Raw genomic sequence first — 19,305 nt, forward strand, 5'->3', positions numbered from 1 at the left:
GGATGATTTATTTACATTTCCTATGTTGTCCCCTTACCCCATCCCCCACCACCCCCTCGGAACCCCCAATCCCCTCGCCCCTCCTCCTTCTTCTCTGTGGATGTAACCTCTATCTACACCCCCCCTACTCCCACCTCCCCACCCTCAAAATTCCCACCCCCTGGGGCGTCCAGCCTTCATGTGGTCAAGGTTCTCTTCTTCCACCTATGCCCAGCAGGGCCCTCCACTTTTACATATTCAGCTGAAGCCCTGGATCCCCCCCCCAAGTGCTCCCAGGCTGGTGGTTTAGACCCTGGGAGCTGTGGTTGGTTGGTATTGTTGCTCTCCTCATGGTGCCACAAACCCTTTCAGCTCCTTCAGTCTTCACTCTAACTCCTCTATTGAGAACCCCATGATCAGTTCAATGGCTAGTTGTGAGCATCAGAGCACTCATACATTAAATAAATAAACTTTAAAAAACAAAAGAAAAAAAAAGGTAGGAAAGGGCAGAAAAAGAGAGGCAGAACATGAGCAAGGCCCAGTAAATAGAGGATAGTATGAACCAGGATTGACACTATTCTAACTGCATCAATAATCCCTTGAAACACCAGCAGTTTAAATGCATCAGTTGAAAGAGATTTGAGATATATGCTGTCTACAAATACCCATATTATAGAGACAAACATATTAAATGTAAAGAGATGTAGAGAGTAGACTAGAAATGCTGACAGCAATTCAAAGGGGATGGGGCGCCAGGCACTTTCAGCTGAGTTCAGGGGTACAGTATCAGAGATAAAGATGGGAGCTAGCTCAGTGGGCTTGCTATGTAAAAGCTGAATGTGTTGGCCTGTGCCTGTAATTCAGGTGCTGGAGACGGGGGTGGGGGGGGTGGGGGTGGGGGGTGGGGGGTAGGGGGGGAGGAGGAAACAAATAGGCAAAGTAGAAGAAAATAAATTAGTAAAAATGAATGGAAGTGAAAAACTATCTCACTATCTAGAAAAAAGAATCAAAAGCTTGTTCTTTGAAAAGATCAATGAAAGCCAGGCATGTTGGCTCATACCTTTAATCCTAGCACATGAGAGGCAGACGCAGGTGGATGTCTGTGAGTTCAAGGCCAGATTGGGTTCCAGGACAACAAGGGGCTACTTAGTGAGGCCTTTTTGTTTTGGGGTTGGGGAGAGAAGAGAAAAGATTAATGAAGTTAAAGCTTTAATAACAGAGTAAGAAGAGAGGAGCAGATACAAGTTAATAAGTACTAACAGACGTGTAAGAGGGGCTAGCAGTTCTCATCTCACAGACTAGGAAAGGAATGTTCTTAACTTATTTTTTGCCTGTGAATTGATCATTGGCATGAGATGGAATAATTATTTGAAGGAGACAAAACTCACTCAAGGAGAAAAAGCAATCTAGATGAGGCTATAGCAAACAAATTAAATCATGGGATAGAGAGAGGCTTAGTGGTTAAAATTTTCTACTTTTTTATTTTTTATTTTTGAGACAGAGTCTCACTATGTAGTAGTAACTGTCCTTCCATAGGGCAATTATTTCCACAGTACTTAAACCAAATAAAGATACTATACAAAAATATACCTGTAGGATGGTGATGGTGCATGCCTGTAATCCTAGCACTTGGGAGGTAGAGGCAGGTGGTTGTCTATGAGTTTGATCACAGCCTAGTCTACAAAATGAGTTCCAGGACAGCTAGGACTACACAGAGAAACCTCTCAAAAAAAAAATAAAACAAAAATAAAACAACAACAACAACCAACCAACCAAGTGGGATTTGAAAATCAATTAATTAATCAACCATGCTAGCAAATATAAAGAGGAAAAATTAGGTGGCCATACCAATATATTCAGGAAAGGCTTTTGATAAAAAGAAAACACATTCATGATGAAAAACCCTGAGTGAACTCAAAATAGGAAGGAACTTCTTCAACTTAATAAATAATATACGAAAAGCACACAGCTAAATTTATAGCCAAGATTACTCATGTGACAGCTGAGGACCATAGCCAATATTCCTATTAAAAATCACAGTGATTGGCATAGCTAATGTCTTATGACAAGAAAGAAAAGGCAGAAAGAATGGGGTGTGTTTTTGGCTATTCACAGTCCCATAACAGTTTATCATAGAGTAGGTAGCTTATGAAAAGCTGACTTTTTTTTTTCAGAGTTATGCTGGCTGGTACAGTATTAAAAGAAAAAATAACTAAAGCCGAGTATAGAGGGCTGGAGAGATGGCTCAGCAGTTCAGAGCACTAGATGCTCTTTCATAAGTCCTAAGTTTAATTTCCAGGCTCACAACCATCTGTAATGGGATCTGATGCCCTATTCTGGCATGCAGGCATACAGCAGGCAGAATATTGTATACATAATAATAAATCTTAAAAAAAACCTCAAAAACAAAAACAAAACTGGGGATAGATTTCTTAGCCTCTGTCTTGTTAGAAAATGGTGTCCCATTGGAAGTGGGTTGTTGAGCATACTCTAGAAGGTATGCAGTCCTTTTTCTTTTCCTAGAAGCATCCTATCCCTGAGATATTAAAAATGGGGATAGCTGGGGCTGGAGAGAGAGCTTAGCAGTTAAGAGTAGTGGCTGTGGGCTGGTGAGTTGGTTCAGTGTTAAGAGCACTGACTGCTCTTCCTCAGAAGTCATCATGAGTTCAGATTCCAGCAACCACATGGTGGTTCACAACCATCCATAATGAGATCTGATGCCCTCTTACGGGTGTCTGAAGACAGCTACAGTGGTGTATTTACATATTATAAGTAAAAAAATAATCTTAAAGAAAAAATAGTGGCTGCTCTTCCAGAGGTTCTGAGTTCAATTCCCATAACCACATGGTGGCTCATAACTATCTGTAATTGGATCTGATGCCCTCTTCTGGTGTGTCTGAAGATAGAGTACTCAAATACATAAAAATAAATATCTTTTAAAAATGAGGATAGTTGGACATGGTGGTACATGCTTTTAATCCCAATATTTAGGAGGCAGAGATAGGTGAATCTCTCTTTGAGTTAGAGAATAGCCTAGTCTATAAAGTGAGATAATATCTCAAAAACAAAAGCCCAAATAACAACCCCCCAAAACAACAACAACAAAACAAAAAACTCCAAACAAACGGTATAGACATGAGTAGAAACCTCTACAAAGAAAATATACAAATGGCAAATAAGCTCGTGCGTGTGTGTGTGCGCGCGTGCATGTGCGCGCACACACAAATCTGTTCAAATATCATATGACTTTGTAGAACTGGAAATCAAACCAACAGTGTAATGCTACTGAACATGTTTTAGAATGCCCAAAATCTAAAATATTGCCAACACCAAATGCTGGGGAAGATGATCTACAGAGAAATCCTATTCACTTATGCTAGGAATACAGAATGCGACTGACAATTAGGCTGTTCCTTTTTTTTTTTTTTAGTTTTTTGAGACAGGGTTTCTCTGTATAGCCCTGGCCGTTCTGGAACTCACTCTGTAGACCAGGCTGGCCTCAAACTCAGAAATGCACCTGCCTCTGCCTCCCAAGTGCTGGGATTAAAGGCGTGTGCCACCACTGCCCAGCCCCGCCGGTCCCTTCCTGATCAGTGGTGCTTTGTAAAGAGGTTGTGAACCACCTGGGGAAGAAGGCACGGCGGGTGGGGGTGGGTGACTAAAGTAGGCCTTTGAAAGGTTCTAGCCAGGCCACACTTCTGACTAGAGTTCTCTGCTTTCTAATTAGCCATGGTGTAGGTGAGCTGCAAATTCTTGATGCCACAGACATAATGATAGCCATGGCATTGATGCCTCGATGGACTATATTCCTTAAAATCATGAGCCAAGCTAAAGCCTTTGTTCCTTACGTTGTATTTGTCAGATAGTCTACCACAGAACATGACAAGGGAACAAGACAATACTTTATTACAAAAATCAGTTCTGTATTCGATAAGGAGATATATTACTTTGCTACTGCTGTAATAAAACACCATGATCAAGGTAACTTAAAGAAGAGCTTATTTGGGCTTAGAGTTCCAGAGGATTAGGCTCTATGATGGCAAAGGGAAGGCTTGGTGGCAGGGACAGGAGGCTGAGGGCTGCCATGAGGGCTAAGTGTGACAAACTGGGAATGAATGCTCTAAGCCCACCCCAGCTGACAGACTTCCTTTAGCAAAGCTGGTCTCTAAAATCGTTCAGTTTCACCACCTGGGGTCCGAGGACTCAAACATCTGGTCTTATCTGGGGATATTATCATTTCAAACCACACCAGGAAATTAACAGGGGAATGGGGAGTAGGGGGAGAGACAATGAAAGAATGCCAGATTAAAAAAATGGCAAAGTAGAAAAAACAATCAGATTTTTCCCTCTTTATGAGCTGAATCTGTTCTCTGAAAAAAAAAAAAGAGAAAAAGAAAAAAAAAAACCCTCCATGTTTAAATTCTAACCTTGGAAAGTGATTGTATTTAGAGATAGAGAATTGAAGGAGGTAGTTCAGTACAAATGAGGTCTTATGGTGTGGTGCCTTGTTGATTGACACAGGGTTTCAGGCTATCATCAAACTTGCTAGGTAGCTAGCTGAGGCTGGCCTCCTGATCTTCCTGCCTCTACCTTCTCCTGCTGAGATCACAGGCTTGAGGATTATGACTGGTATTTTTATAGGAAGAGAAGATTAAGAATCAGACATGCACAGACTTGTGAACCTATAGGAACAAGACTGTAATTAACTAGCCAGAAAGACTCAGAAAAGCAATCCTTTTAGAGACTTTTTTTTTTGTCGTTGCTTTAGCAAGGGATAGGGTCTCATTCACTATGCAGTCCCTGTGTGGCATTTACTTCTGCTGCCTGTGAATTAAAATGTAGAACTCTTAGCTCCTTCTCAAGCACCATGTCTGCCTGCACGCTACCATCTTTCCTTCCATGATGATAATAAACCTCTGAACCTGTAAGCCAGCCCCAATTAAATATTTTCTTTTATAAGAGGTCATGGTGTCTCTTCACAGCAATAGCAACTCCTAACTAAGACAGGACTCCTAGCTTCCAAAACTGAGAAAATATATTTTAGCTGTTTAAGTCACCTAATCTGTGGCAACTTGTTACAGAAGCAACAATAAATTAATACATTGTTATAGTCACCTTAAAAGTAAATAGATTAAACTCTGAATTAAAATGCACATATTTTCAGAATGGATTAAAATCATGACCCATCTATTATATTGTATACATGGCACTAAAGTTAGAACTAGAGTTACAAATAGATTGAAAACAAAAGGACAAAGGCTGGCGAGATGGCTCAACAATTAAGAGCACTTGTTCTTGCAGTTCCCAGCACCCACAGGGCAGCTCACAACTATCTGTAACTCCCGTTCCAGGACATCCAATGACTTCTTTTAACTCTGATGGTACCAGATATATATGCGGTATACATATATGCAATCAGGTAAAATAAAATACTCATAAACACAAACTAAAATAAATCTAAAAAACTTAAAAAGAAAAGGACATAAAAAGATATTTCATGATATATTAACCAAAAAGGGACTTTGGCAGCTATACTAATTAATATAGGACACAATAGACTTTGAATAAAAGAAAAGAATATTTAAATGAAAAAGAAAGACAATACACACACAAACACATACACACACACACAAAATTAATCTGTTCGGGCTGGTGAGATGGCTCAGTGGTTAAGAGCACTGACTGCTCTTCCAGAGGTCATGAGTTCAAATCCCAGCAACCACATGGTGGCTCACAACCATCTGCAATGAGATCTGATGCCCTCTTGTGGGGTGTCTGAAGACAGCTACAGTGTACTTATAATAAATAAATAAATAAAGTTTTAAAAAAAAACAAAGCAAATAAATCTTTTAAAAAAACAAAAACAAAACCAAAAATTAATCTGTTCAGGCGGAATAACAAAAACGGCATTCCCTGTTTTGTGGTTCCTTTTTAAATAATAGCTACTGAGTCAGATGTGGTGGCCATAGTCCTTGGGAGACAGAGGCAAGTAGATGTCTGTGAGTTTGAGGCCAGCCTGATCTACAAAGCAAGTTCCAGGACAGCCAGGGCTGTTAATACAGAGACATCCTGACTCAAAAAAGCCAACCAAACAAAAAAACCAAACCAAACAACCAAACAAAAAACTCCAGAAATTTGTATAGCTTACAGTTTAGTGTTATGAATGAGATTTCTGAGTGAATGAGTGGGGCTCTGATTCTTGTGCCTTCTTTTTTTTTTTTCTGAATTATTTATTTTATATATATAAGCTCATTGTAGCTCTATTCAGACATGACAGAAGAGGGCATCTGATTACTTTACAGATAGTTGTAAGCCACCATGTAGTTGCTGGGAATTGAACTTAGGATCTCTGGAAGAATAGTCAGTGTTCCTAACCGATGAGCCATCTCTCCAGCCCCTCTTGTGCCTTCTTTTGGGCTCTTTTCTTTCTGTTTGTTTTCATTGTCCAACTTCGTTGTGACAGTTTTTATCTTACTGTATTTTATTTTGTTATACATTGCTGTTACCTCTTAGAAGCCTGTTTTTTCTAATGAGAGACAGAAAGGGAGTGGATCTGGATGTGAAGGAAGGTGGGAAGGAGCTGTGAAGAGGAGAGAGAGGGGAACCATAATCGGGATATATTATGTGAGAAAAGAATCTATTGTCCATTTTCAATAAAAGGAAAAAAAACCCCAGAAATTTGTATTGTAAAGTTCCAGAAGCTTGGAAATCTGTGATCAAGAAGCCAGCATGGCTGAGTTCTGGTGAAAGACTTCTTGCTAACGTGTCGAGAGCCTGATTTTTATATATATATCCTTGTATACACACACACACACACACACACACACACAGAAAGAGAGAGAGAGAGACAGAGATGGTGATGGAGAAGCAAAGGAGGTAGAGGATGTGAAGAGAACTCTCTGGTCTTTTCATATAAGGGCAATAATTCTATAAAGACTATATCCTTGCAAAGTTAGAGGACTGCAACATAATGAATTTGGTGAAGATATAAACATTCAGTCACTAACAATATAAGCTGATGAATCAGAGGATAAATCTACCAAGAAGACATAACCATTATAAACATACATGCAATGAATAAGAAACTCAAAAGTATGTTTAAAAATGGACAACACTAAGGTGAAAATTAGGTAACTTTACAGTAACAGAGACTTTGATGTCCTCCTTTCAATAACTGATAAAGCAACTATACAGCTCAACAAAGAAATCCATAAAGGAAGAAATTAAACACTATACTCTGAAGCAATGAATACCCCATGGAACCCGCAAGCAAACTGAGAATACTGAATGAAAGCAAACTACCACATGTTAAATGTACTGGCTCCATCTAAAGCAGTCCTTGGAAGGAAGCATAACTGTACATGACTGTCAGTGGTAAGAAAGAAGGCTGCCCTTGTATCAGTAACCTGATTCATACCTTATGCACCTAGAAAAAAAGAGCAAATTAAACACAAAGGCAAAAAAGAAAAAAAAATAGGAACAAAACACCAAAAGGTCTTGTCTTTGAAAATACTGGCAAATTCAACAAACCTCTAGCTTTGTAAGAAGACTCAAATTACTAAATTGAAACTTTACTATCAACCTTTGGAATTAAGAGCATGGCAGCATACCAAGAGAAATGATATGCAAGGGAATTAGATAACTAGATGAAGGGAACAAAGTCCTAGAACTGACTCAAATACAAATACAAAATCTGAATAAGCCCAAGTACCTCTGACTAAGCCAAATCAAGAGAGGGCATGCAAACCAATCCCTTGCCAACACAGGAAATCCTTGGCTTTACTAGTACATTCTCCCAAATATATTTAAGAATTAATACTAATCCTTTTTAAACTCTCCTGAAATATGATAAATAGGACGGAGCACTTCTTAACTTTCTGAGGGGAAGGGAAATAGAGAATAGCTTACTGTGGCTATGGGGTTTTCCCTTGGGGATAATGAAAAAAGTCTGGAATTGCATACTGGCGATGTCTGCATGGCAGTGTTAATGTATTTAGTGCTATTATACACTCCAAAGTGGGTTCACAGGTAATTTTTGTATGTTTCTACACAATAAGAGCCATTCTTGGTTTCAAAACCAGCCATGAAGTAATGTATACTGTATGAACGCACAGTATACATTGTCCTAGGAGGAAATGTGAGAGGGAAAGTATATGACACTTGTTTGGGATTGGGAGCAGGGTCTGAAGAGAAATCCAAAGTTACTATAAATATTTCTAAACTTTCCTTTTAAAGGTAATGGAAATGTTCTAAAGTTACACTGTGGAAATGGTCACTATTTGTAAATATGCCAAAACTAAATGATTCATCTTTAAAAAAAAACCTGTCTGTCTATTGTCTGTCCATCCATCCATCCATCCATCCACCCATCCATCCATCCACCCATCCATATGGATGCTCTGAACTCAGAACCTCTGAAAGAGCAGCCAATACACTCAACTATCCAGCCCCATAGTTTTTTTTTTTTAAAGATTTATTTATAACTTATAGAAGTACACGGTTGCTGTCTTCAGACACACCGAAGAGGGCATCAGATTCCATTGCAGATGGTTGTGAGCCACCATGTGGTTGCTGAGAATTGAACTCAGGACCTCTGGAAGAACAGTCAGTGCTCTCAACCTCTGAGCCAAAACCAACCAAACATACAAACAAAAAACAACTAAAAATACCTTATGAAGTAAAGCAGTTAGCCAGTAAAGTTGACCAAAAAAAATGAATAGGGGAGTGGGAGCACTCTCATTAGCCTTTAATATTATAAACACAAATATTTCTTATATATGGCTATGGGCAGATAGTGGCTTGGCTGGGCGGTAGTGGCTTATGTTTTTAATCCCAGCACTTGGGAGGCTGAGGCAGAAGGATCTTTGAGTTTGAGACCAGTCTGCTTTATAGAGTGAATTCCAAGATAGCCAAGGCTACACAGAGAAACTTTTGAAAAGGCCAGAAAGCCAAAAAGCCCCAGCCCACCCCCCAAAACCATAGTGGCTGGAGCTATGGATATAATTCAGTTGGTATAATGCTTGTACGGCATGCACCCAAAGCTCTGGATTCCATTCTCAGCACTGTATAAACTAGGCATAGTACCACTATAGTAGTCTATATAGTCCTAGCATTCAGGAAGTAGATTCAGGACTGGAAGTTCAAGGCCATCTTCACCTACATAGTTCAAGGACAGCCTGGGCTATGAAACATGGTCTCAACAAATACACACACACACACACACACACACACCCCTCCCAAAAGGTTCAAAGGCAGGCTATATTTAAGTTATAAAGTTATAACACTGTATGGAATAGTTTCATGTCTTCTTTGCACAAGAGCACACAATATATTTTGTGAAAGGCACAAATAAAATGCTTGAATACAGCTCACAGATAGAACTCTGTCTTTCACCACAAAGCCTTATTCCTTCTCTGTATGATGTGATGTATGCATAGGGCTTTCACTTTTATTCTCTTTTTAAAAATACTTAAATTAGGGGCTAGAGAGATGGCTCAGTGATTAAGAACATTTGCTGTTCTTCCAGAAGACAAGGGTTCAATTCTCAACATTCACATGATAGCTCATAACTGTCTGTTACTCCCAATTCCAGGGGATCTGAAACCTTCACACCATCATGCAAGCAATATGTACATAGAATGAAAATAAATCATTAAAAAGATAAAAATGACAAATAAAAATTTAAAAATATTTAAATTAAAAACAAAACATAGCCAGGCATGGTGGTACACATGTTTAATCCCAGCACTCAGGAGGCAGAAGCAGGCAGGTGTGAGTTCGGGGCAAGCCTGGTCTACAAAGTGAGGATAGGATAGCCAGGACTACACAGAGACACCCTGTCTTGAAAAACCACAAAAACAAAACCAACCCAACCCAAACTCAAACATGGAATCAAGCATGCTGGTGAATTACAAGTTCTGCTTCATAAAACATGGGAATAGGCCCTGGCTTCTAAATAACACTCTCAATTTAACAAGGCCCAAAGTAAAACAGGAGAAAGGTTTAAAGTAATTTCATATGTAAGGGTGGTGGCACGACCAAGCCTCAAAGCTGAATATGAAACCATAGCTGCTTCCGTGGAACAGGTACATATAAGAGGAGTAAGTCAAAACTGACTGGACCCACATGCCTATGTGGTGGCCACAGTTAGCTCTCATTAAGATCCAGTCTTCTTAGATCTTTAGGTTTTATGAGTAACAGACTGGGTAGCACAAATCTTCTTTTAAACATTACTTGACTAATTAGTGAGGTGCCAGGGGTAGGATCTAGAACTTCACACATGTTGGGCAAGTACTGTCTCACTGATCTGTGGTTTCAGGATTCTAATTTTTAAAAAAGTTATTTATTTTATGTATGTGAGTATACTACCTTCAGACACACCAGAAGAGGGCATCAGACCCCATTACAGATGGTTGTGAGTCACCATGTGGTTGCTGGGAACTCATGACCTCTGAAAGAGTAGCCAGTGCTCTTAACCACTGAGCCATCTCTCCAGTCCCCAGGATTCTAATTTTTAAATGCAGATAATTAATTTAAATGTTTAAAAATATAGAGGAATAGTTTGGTTCTTGGAGTAATTAATGATTTACCAATCTGACACTAAAGGATCATTTTAGGGGGACTCTTATAGAGCCTAGGCTGGCCTCAAACCCACTATGTAGCCAAGGAAAGCCTTGAACTCTCGCTTCTACTGCTTTCTCCTCAAGTGTTGGGATCACAGACATGTGCTATCATGCATGGTTTATTCAGTGCTGGACACTGACCTTAGGGATCTGTGCATGCAGGATAATTGCTTTACCAGTAGAGCTTTACCCCAGCCTGAATTGTCATTTCAAAGATTTGTTTGTTTTTGTTCTTTCTTTCTTTTTGTTTGTTTGTTTGTTTTGTTTTTTTCGAGACAGGGTTTCTCTGTGTAGCCCAGGCTGTCCTGGAACTCACTCTGTAGACCAGGCTGGCCTCGAACTCAGAAATCCGCTTGCCTCTGCCTCCCAAGTGCTGGGATTAAAGGCATGCACTACCACCACCCAGCTATTATGCTTGTTTTGACAAAGAAATTAAACTGTATTTAAAGCAAAGCTCTGAGCTACTGGTGGTTTTTAAGGGAATCAGTAATCTACTTCCAGAAAGTCAGAGGGAGCTTCATCTGGTGACACATGGCTATAATTCCAGTTGCTTAGGAGACTGAAGCAAAAAAACAAAACAAAACAACAAACAAACAAACAACAAAACAAACAAACAAATAAAAAACCCGATGAGTTCCATGCTTTCCTGGGCTACAGAGGGAGACTAAGATCAGCCCAGTCCAAGTATGTAGAAGTGTGAGGGTTTTATTTTCCTTAAAGATTTATTTATTTATTATGTATACGGTGTTCTGCCTGCATGTATACCTGCGAGCCAGAAGAGGGCATCAGATCCCATTACAGATGGTTGTGAGCCACCATGTGGCTGCTGGGAATCGAACTCAGGACCTCTGGAAGAGCAGTCAGTGCTCTTAACTACTGAGCCATCTTTCCAGGCTAGTAGTATGAAATTTTAATCCCAGTACCCAAGAGGCAGAGGCAGATGCAGACAGATCTCTGTGAGTTCAGAGTCTGCCTGGAGTATATAAAAAGTTCCAGGCTGGCCAGGGCTACACAGTAAGATTCCATCTTAAAAATCAGCTTGGGTAACTTAATGGAATCCTGTATTAAAATAAAAACAAGGGTTAGGGCTATAGCCCCATGGTTAAGCACCTGCCTGTCATACACTACACTCTAGGTTAAGAAAAAAAGTCACAGGGTTAGCAGCATTTTAGTATCTGTCTTTTTGAGGTAATTATGAAAGAGCTTAAGAGAAAATGAAAGATTAAATGAGTGTTTCTTGACAATATTTTCAACTTATAATTCTATATCTGATTTAGTGGACTAATTGTTATTTACAAGTTTAAACAAATTAGCAGATACTAGGGAAAGAACGATAGGTAAAATGCATATTTTCCCTCACTGGATTTAATCATTGTGTGTGTGTGTGTGTGTGTGTGTGTGTGTGTGTGTGTGTGTGTACATCCACATGGGTTATATGCACATGTATATGCATATGGATCTATGTGGTTGTGGAGGCCAGAGGAAAAAGTCCTTCTTTATCTCCATCCTATTTCCTTTCGACAGAGTCTCTTGCTGATGGCCAGCAAGCCTCGGGGATCCTTCTGTCTTCACCCATGCCTGGCTTTTGACATGGGTGCTGGGATTTAAGTGCACATGCTTGTACACAAAGTATTGTCACCCATCTCTCCAGCCCCTTTCATCACATCTTTTTCATTGCTGGGAACTGAACTTAAGACCTCACATGGCTGGGCAAGCACTCTATCACTGATCCCAGCCTGCTAATCAGACTTTTCAAAGATGTCTTTCCACTGGGGAAAACAGTCCTGAAATAAACATGAAATTTTAAAGTAGACGAAATTAAGGCAGTGTCCTAAGTTCATGACACAACTAGAAAAGAATATTACTATGATATGTTCAAAGGTAAGGGCTTTCTTTACCTTTGAGGATTGCTGGTCCTTCTGCTTGGCTTTAGAGCCAAAGGTGTTCTCCAGTACACCTGTAGCTTAGAATTATTTTAAGTCATCCCTTTGGGGTTTTTTTTTCAATTATTTATTTTAATGTATGAGTGCTCTACTGCAATATATATCCACCTGCCTGAAGAGGGCAGCAGATCCCATTACAGATGGTTGTGAGCCACCGTGTGGTTGCTGGGAATTGAACTCATGACTTTTGGAAGAGCAGCCAGTGCTCTTAACTGCTGAGTCATCTCACCAGCCCCTTTCTTACCCCCCCTTTTTAAAGTAATCCATATATATTTAAATATATAAATTAAATTGCATTTATTGCAAATGGTGCAAACTCATATTAAGTAATAAAGTATTGATAAAGGCTGAACAAGAGACTTACTCTCTCTTTCCAGAATTTCTTTAGCATTAAAATGAAGACAGCATTGTTCTGGGAGTTAAATAAATTATGGAAACAGTTCTAATACATAATAAGTGTCCAATAAATGTCAGCTCTTTTTATTGTCACATAATAGGCTGGTTATACTTACTCTTTTGTTGAGACAAATAACGGGCCACAGGCTGCACCCCAGGGTACAGCAGCAGCAGAGACATCCACACAGCAGCCATTTCACATTGACAGGGAGAGCCTTTTTCAAGCATGAGTTCACACGGCCAATGCTGGTCTTAAATTCTTCTGGAGCCACCTAAAATAGGGGGACTCTCTATAAGAGTTTGTGGACAGCTCCCTACTACCGTGAATGCTAAGGAAAATGCCTTATTACAAACATTTCCATGTCTCAATATATTCTCTCCATAAATCTGTATCATATATTCTTGGAAAACTTAGTGAGTAAAGCAATACAATTTCATGCTTGAAGAACTTCGCATAATATTCACAATGCTCTGAAATGACCAACAATAAACTATTAGGAAAGGAAACCCATCAAGTACTTTTGATAGCAAACATTCTTGTTAAGGCAATGGTGCTCGCAGTCTTCATGTACCCTGACTCAAAGCTGGGTTATGGTTAGAAGCCTAAGAAAAGACAAAAAGCCAAACAACTAACCAGAGGAAATGGAATTAAAACAGGCATTGATAATAATCCCCAATTACTTTGAAATAAAGTCTCTTAATACTTTTTCTTTCTGGCAAATCTGTAATACAATAGTTAAACTTGCTGCTGTTTGCAGGGAAATACATTAGCAACAACAACAACAAAAAACAGTACCTGGTAATTATATTTAAAGCTATCTGTTAGTATTCAGCATGCATCAGACTCATAATCACTCTGAGTTTTGAAGGTTGAAAAGTCTTTACACAAATTTCATATTACTAGTTAATTACCTTTGTTCCTGGAAGTAGTTGCTTGTGCTTCTCTATAAACAATGACAAAGTCCATTCAAAAGCATGAGTATGACCCACGTAAGTTAAGATTTGCACCAAAAATTCTCCTTTCAAGTTACATGAGTCAAAGGAAGACTGAAAATAGTATGCTTTCAGTAAAATCATGTTTCTGGATCACCAAGATGATACTATGCCATTTAGAAAGTGAGCAGATGGAACATTCACGGGAAAAATTTCAGCATCTGGTTGTAAATGTTGGTAAAAAGATTAACTACTGTAAAATAAAAGCTACACGATGATGCGTGACATCACAAATCTAAAAGCTTCCCTCTTCACACATTTTGTACTTTTTACTTTTAATTAATGGGATGACTTAGAATCCACACAAACATAGGTAACAGCGGATACTACAAAGGTTCAGGTGAGCACTATAACGATGAAAACAGTAAGTAGATAAGTTTATTAGAATTGTTTGCGTCACCTGTAAGTTAATTACTGAGTCCACAAACTGGCTATTCTTGCTAACAGTGACCAGTTTTGAAGCTGTAGATCTTAAAATGTAGTTTATACAGGGAAAATGAACTCCATTCTCTGTCTACACTGCTAACAGCATGATACAGCGGCAGTCACTGGGCACCAAGAATTCCAATGAAGTGACATTTCTGGGGGTAAACATAAAACTAAATTGAGAGAATCATGCTTTATAATTGAAATCATAAAACATTTTAAAGCTAAATCAGGAGACTTGCTTCTACTTCTTGTTATGTCTGGGAAAAACCACAGATAAAATCATTTAATTTTTAAAAAATGATTTACTTATTTATGTATAGTGTTCTGCCTGCATGTATGCCTGTAGGCCAGAAGAGGGCACCAGATCTCACTAAAAATGGTCATGAGTCACCACATGGTTGCTAGGAATTGAATTCAGGACCTCTGGAAGAACAGCTAGTGCTATTAGCTACTGAGCCATCTCCCCATCTCCCCCCATCTCCTTTTTTAAAATCAAGACAGGGTTTCTCTGTAGAGACTTCGGTGTCCTGGAACTCTGTATACCAGGCTTGTCCTTGAACTCACAGAGTGAGTTCACCTGCCTCAGTGTTCCAAATGCTGGGATTAAAACTCTGTACTACTACCAACTAGCTAAGACCAGCTCGTTTAATTTTTCTTAATTACAATTCCTCATATATAAGGTGAAATGGTATAGTTTATGTTTTAATTAATTGTATTGTATTGTATTAATTAATGTATTTTATTTCTGTCTGCATGTATGCTTACAGGCCAGAAGAGGGCATCAGGGTCACATTATATAGAGCCATGTGGTTGCTGGGGCTTGAACTCAAGACCTCTTGGAGAGCAGCCAGTACTCTTAACTACTGAGCCATCTCTCCAGTCCTGATATAGACACTGGAAATCAAAGTTCCAACTTGGAAGGAATTTCTTACCTAGAATACTTTGGAATTAAAAGTCTATAAAGTACATCTCAGATGTAGATAGAGATGGAAAGTTGTCTGTGTTCTCTGAAGGCAAAGGAATTGATCAGATGCACACAGAAGGCCTCAGTTTTCTTACACATCGATTCCAAACAAAAGGATAATCTGCCATGTGTTGAGGGAAACCTCAATGGTTTCCAGGTCTTGAGTTTCTCAGAGGTATTCCTTTCTTCTGCTTCCTTCCTCCCCCTCCCCCTTTTTTTTTTCCTCAGAACCAGGGCTGGAAGCCAGGGGCTAGCCCATGGTAAGCAGGTGTCTTACCCGTTATTCCCCCTGCAGTCCTTTGCTGTTCTTAAAAAAAAAAATAAGGTGCCAAGTTACTGTGTAAAGATTTATGTGTCCTAAAGAGGAACATTTAACTTCTGTTTCATTGCAGGGAATCACCAAGTAACAGTTAAAGATAGTTTCTATCTCACGGGACTTTTCAGCACAGCCTTCTACCTGAGCTAAGGACATACAGAATTTTGTGAGGGGCCAGACTTCTCTGTCCCCTCTTCTGTCATGACTGTGTAACATTGGTTCCTCCTATGAACAGGCTGTAATTCTTTTCCTTTTGTTAGAAAAAAAAAATCTCGAGAATAAATGGAGTAACAACTATAAAGCTGCTTAGCACAATGCCTAGCAGACATTAGGCACTCAGAAAATGCACTATTGTCCATATCTCCTGGTAAGACTGCAGGCAAAAGAAGCGTATTGTGTTCTTTAAGCACTTAAGCGCTGTTGGCTTGACAATGTGTACACTTTCTAAAAACAGGAGCCTTTACCTCACTGCCTGAGAGTGCTTAGAGAACAGCTTTTTCCTACTATCTTATGTTTTATTCCTCTCTCTCTCTAAAAAAAATTCTACTGGATATAACTGTAGTCACTTTAGAATGCAGGCAATTCTGTTTTTTTTTTTTTTAAAGAAAAAAACCAGAATTTCATATTGTGACAAGAACTTAAAAACACCTTCTCTATCTCAGACGAATATAATTTTAATTTTAGAATGGTTATTCAGTGAAGGCTTACTCAGTTTGTCACCTTAAGCTTGCCCCCACAGGCCAGAGACCTTTTGTGTTCTCATGAACACACCTGCACCAGCAGCATGGAAGCACATCCATCCCAGTTGTTTGGATAACTGTAACTCTGGTGTCTTCGCCATTTTCTAAACCTGACTTCCAGCTGTTATTCTCAGGGACCACTTTGCAGTACAAGGAGATAATCTACAGTGTTGCCTATTTTGAGCTTTGCTTATTTAGAAAATATATGTTACATTTATTTATCTATCTGTGTATGTGACTATATAGGACACCCTGCAAGAGAGTCAGTTATATCCACTCTCAAGATCCAGCTCAGGCTGTCCAGCTTGCTGGCAAGCACCTTTTACTCACTCAGCTATCTTGCCAACCTTGAAAGGAGTTTTCAAAAAGTTTGTGATCATGATTGAAACTTTTATTTAAAAGCAAGCATATAAGTACAGATAAGAAAATTAGAAGTAAAGAGATAGAAATGAATCTACCCAAAAGAACAAAACCGTGTATAAGGGTTCTTAAAAAAATAAAGTTTCTTTTTAGCAGGGAAGAACAGTGTTAGAAGGCTGAGGGAAGGGAAAGCTGGCTTTCAACCTGAAATGTGAATAAAAGCAATTACATACATACCATAGCATATCCTACATGCGGTTTGTTAGGAAACTTTCATTACACATTTCAGAAAATGAAAATACCAACCCACTACCACAAATTTAGCAATTTTCCTTTTCAACAGTCTACTTTTTAAACAAATACTCTCTTACTACTGACAAACTAAAATTCAAATGTTCAAGTTATTAGAAATGAGAAATCAAAATTTGGGTCATAAGACAAGCATATTGAGAAGAAAAACTTTCACTAGAGTCTTAAATCTAGTTGCATCTTAAAAATGCAACTAGAGTCTGCATTGACTTTAAAAAGATGCCAGGACTGGGTTTGGGAAAAAAACATATTTGAGTAAGAGTATAAGTCATAAAACAGAGCTAGGGAATGAGAATTGACTAACTCTCAACTTTACAGATAGAGAGAAATGTTTGGTTAACTAGAGATTCCCAGTTATTCCAGCTGCACTCATTTGCTTCTAGACAACGATTTCTAGTATTAAGTCGGCTGGGAGCCTCTGACTTTCTAGTTCGACACTAGGCTGTAAAGAAACATTTCATTCCTTTTGACTCTCTTGCAAAGAAAAAAGAAAACAACATCAGGAAGGTGGGAGAAAGGGTCATAATATTTTATAACAGGATGCAGGAGACTCTGCAAACAGACTAAAAGTAAAGCAAAGCCCAGCAGGACTGATTTGCCTCCCTCATTGTGAGGAACACAAGCCTATCAATCACTTGTCATATTGGATCACAATAGAAGGGGGGGGGTCAATTTTTATGGCTTCCCATTCCTAACACTACATAATGCTCTCCCCATAATGCCCTTTGCTACTTTCAAGCTGAGGACTAGACACTCTGATTTCCTTTTGAAAACTTAATGTGGGTCTTTCACTTTCTGGTCACCAGAATCTATCTGTGGGTGTATCAACACACTTATCTACATGATTTGTCCTATGATGGCAGAAGAACTCACTGTTCTACACTTATAAGAATTAACACGAAAGAAGCAAAAGGTTAATAGTGAGTTGTGGAGTTTCTGAAATGGCTTTTTAGCTAGTCACTGCAATTTTGTTTACCTCAAATTAACTACTTAGAATATCTCACTCATGCCAAAAGACTGATTTTTTTTAAATAAAAAATAATTATTTTCTGTTAGGCATTAGAGTTATCCATTTTAAGACAATTTACACAAGGAATATTAAGTTGGGAATTAAGACCTTTTAATTTAATTTTTTCCTATTCCGTTTTTTCCCCCTTACTACAAAAATGGTTTAATAATCCATACTAATCTATACTAATGGAATAGTATCTACTTGAGAAAAAGATTCTCATTAAAGAAATAAAACTTGTATTTATGTTATAAACATGCAACGTTAAAAACCAGACCTTCAGGAACTAGAACTAAAGCTCAGTGGTGGAGTACACACTTAGTGCGAGCAAGGCATTGGGCTTGATCCACAGCAACAAAGCCAACAGCAGATGTTCGCAATCATTTGTAGTGCTTCTCTCATTGTCAAACACATAGTAAGAACGTGTTGTACTATCACATTCATCATTTCAGGAGAAAATGCATATGATACAAATAACAAATACTTGAATGTATATGTACTATAAAAATAATCACCTGAAAAGAATACGTTTTTAGCCAGGCATGATGACTCATGCTTGTAATCAGAACAATTAGAGAGCTGAGGCAGGGGGACTGCCACAAGTTTGAGACCAGCTTGCATTCTATAATGAGTTCCAGGCCAGCTTGGGGTACATAACAAAATTCTGTTTCTAAAAAGAAAAGCAGATAGATTTAAAAGGAGGAGGAGGAGAAAGAGGAGGAAGGAGGGATGTTTTCAAGAACAGCTTCCATCCAGACCATCAAAAGCAGCTTACCACTCTTACAACTCCAATTTCAAAACGTCCTAGTATCTTTTGGGTCAATAGAATTTTTAGTTGCACAAAATGTGGAAAGGAATAAAGATATGTGAAAAGATATTCAAAAGATTACTTCAGCACAATAATGGCTAATTAAAAAATGGATAATGCTTACGCCTAGGAGCTATATTTACTGACAGTTTAAAAGATATTCATTTTCTACAGCTCCAACTTTAAATATGTAAAAAAATTAAGTTAGTATTCAAGTTGTATGTAATTTCCCAGTCAAAACATGCAGTAGCATTAATGGAAATGGAAATAAATTCTCTATTGAAGATGTTTTGTTTTACATTTTTCTTTTAGTGTTAAATCTACCATGTTCTTACCAATATTATTATTAAAGAGATATTTCCATGTTTAATTTTATACATTTAAAGGGAATGTTTACTATTAATCTTTATAGGACACATCTAAGTTTAAGCTGTTGC

General features: G+C 38.6%; 1 protein-coding gene across 3 annotated transcripts in view; it reads right to left on the reverse strand.

Moving 5' to 3' along the window:
* The window catches only part of Chic1 (cysteine rich hydrophobic domain 1), a 41,904-nt gene that overhangs the window by 12,930 nt on the left and 9,669 nt on the right, over positions 1 to 19,305 (reverse strand). For all 3 annotated transcript variants that reach the window (XM_028771432.1, XM_028771433.1, XM_028771431.1), the window contains exon 3: positions 13,057 to 13,212. In XM_028771432.1, the coding sequence (XP_028627265.1) occupies positions 13,057 to 13,212 (156 nt within the window). The remainder of the gene's footprint in view (positions 1 to 13,056; positions 13,213 to 19,305) is intronic.

The sequence above is a fragment of the Grammomys surdaster genome, unplaced genomic scaffold (genome assembly GCF_004785775.1).
Source record: "Grammomys surdaster isolate TR1022 unplaced genomic scaffold, NIH_TR_1.0 207, whole genome shotgun sequence".
NCBI classification, from domain to species: domain Eukaryota; kingdom Metazoa; phylum Chordata; class Mammalia; order Rodentia; family Muridae; genus Grammomys; species Grammomys surdaster.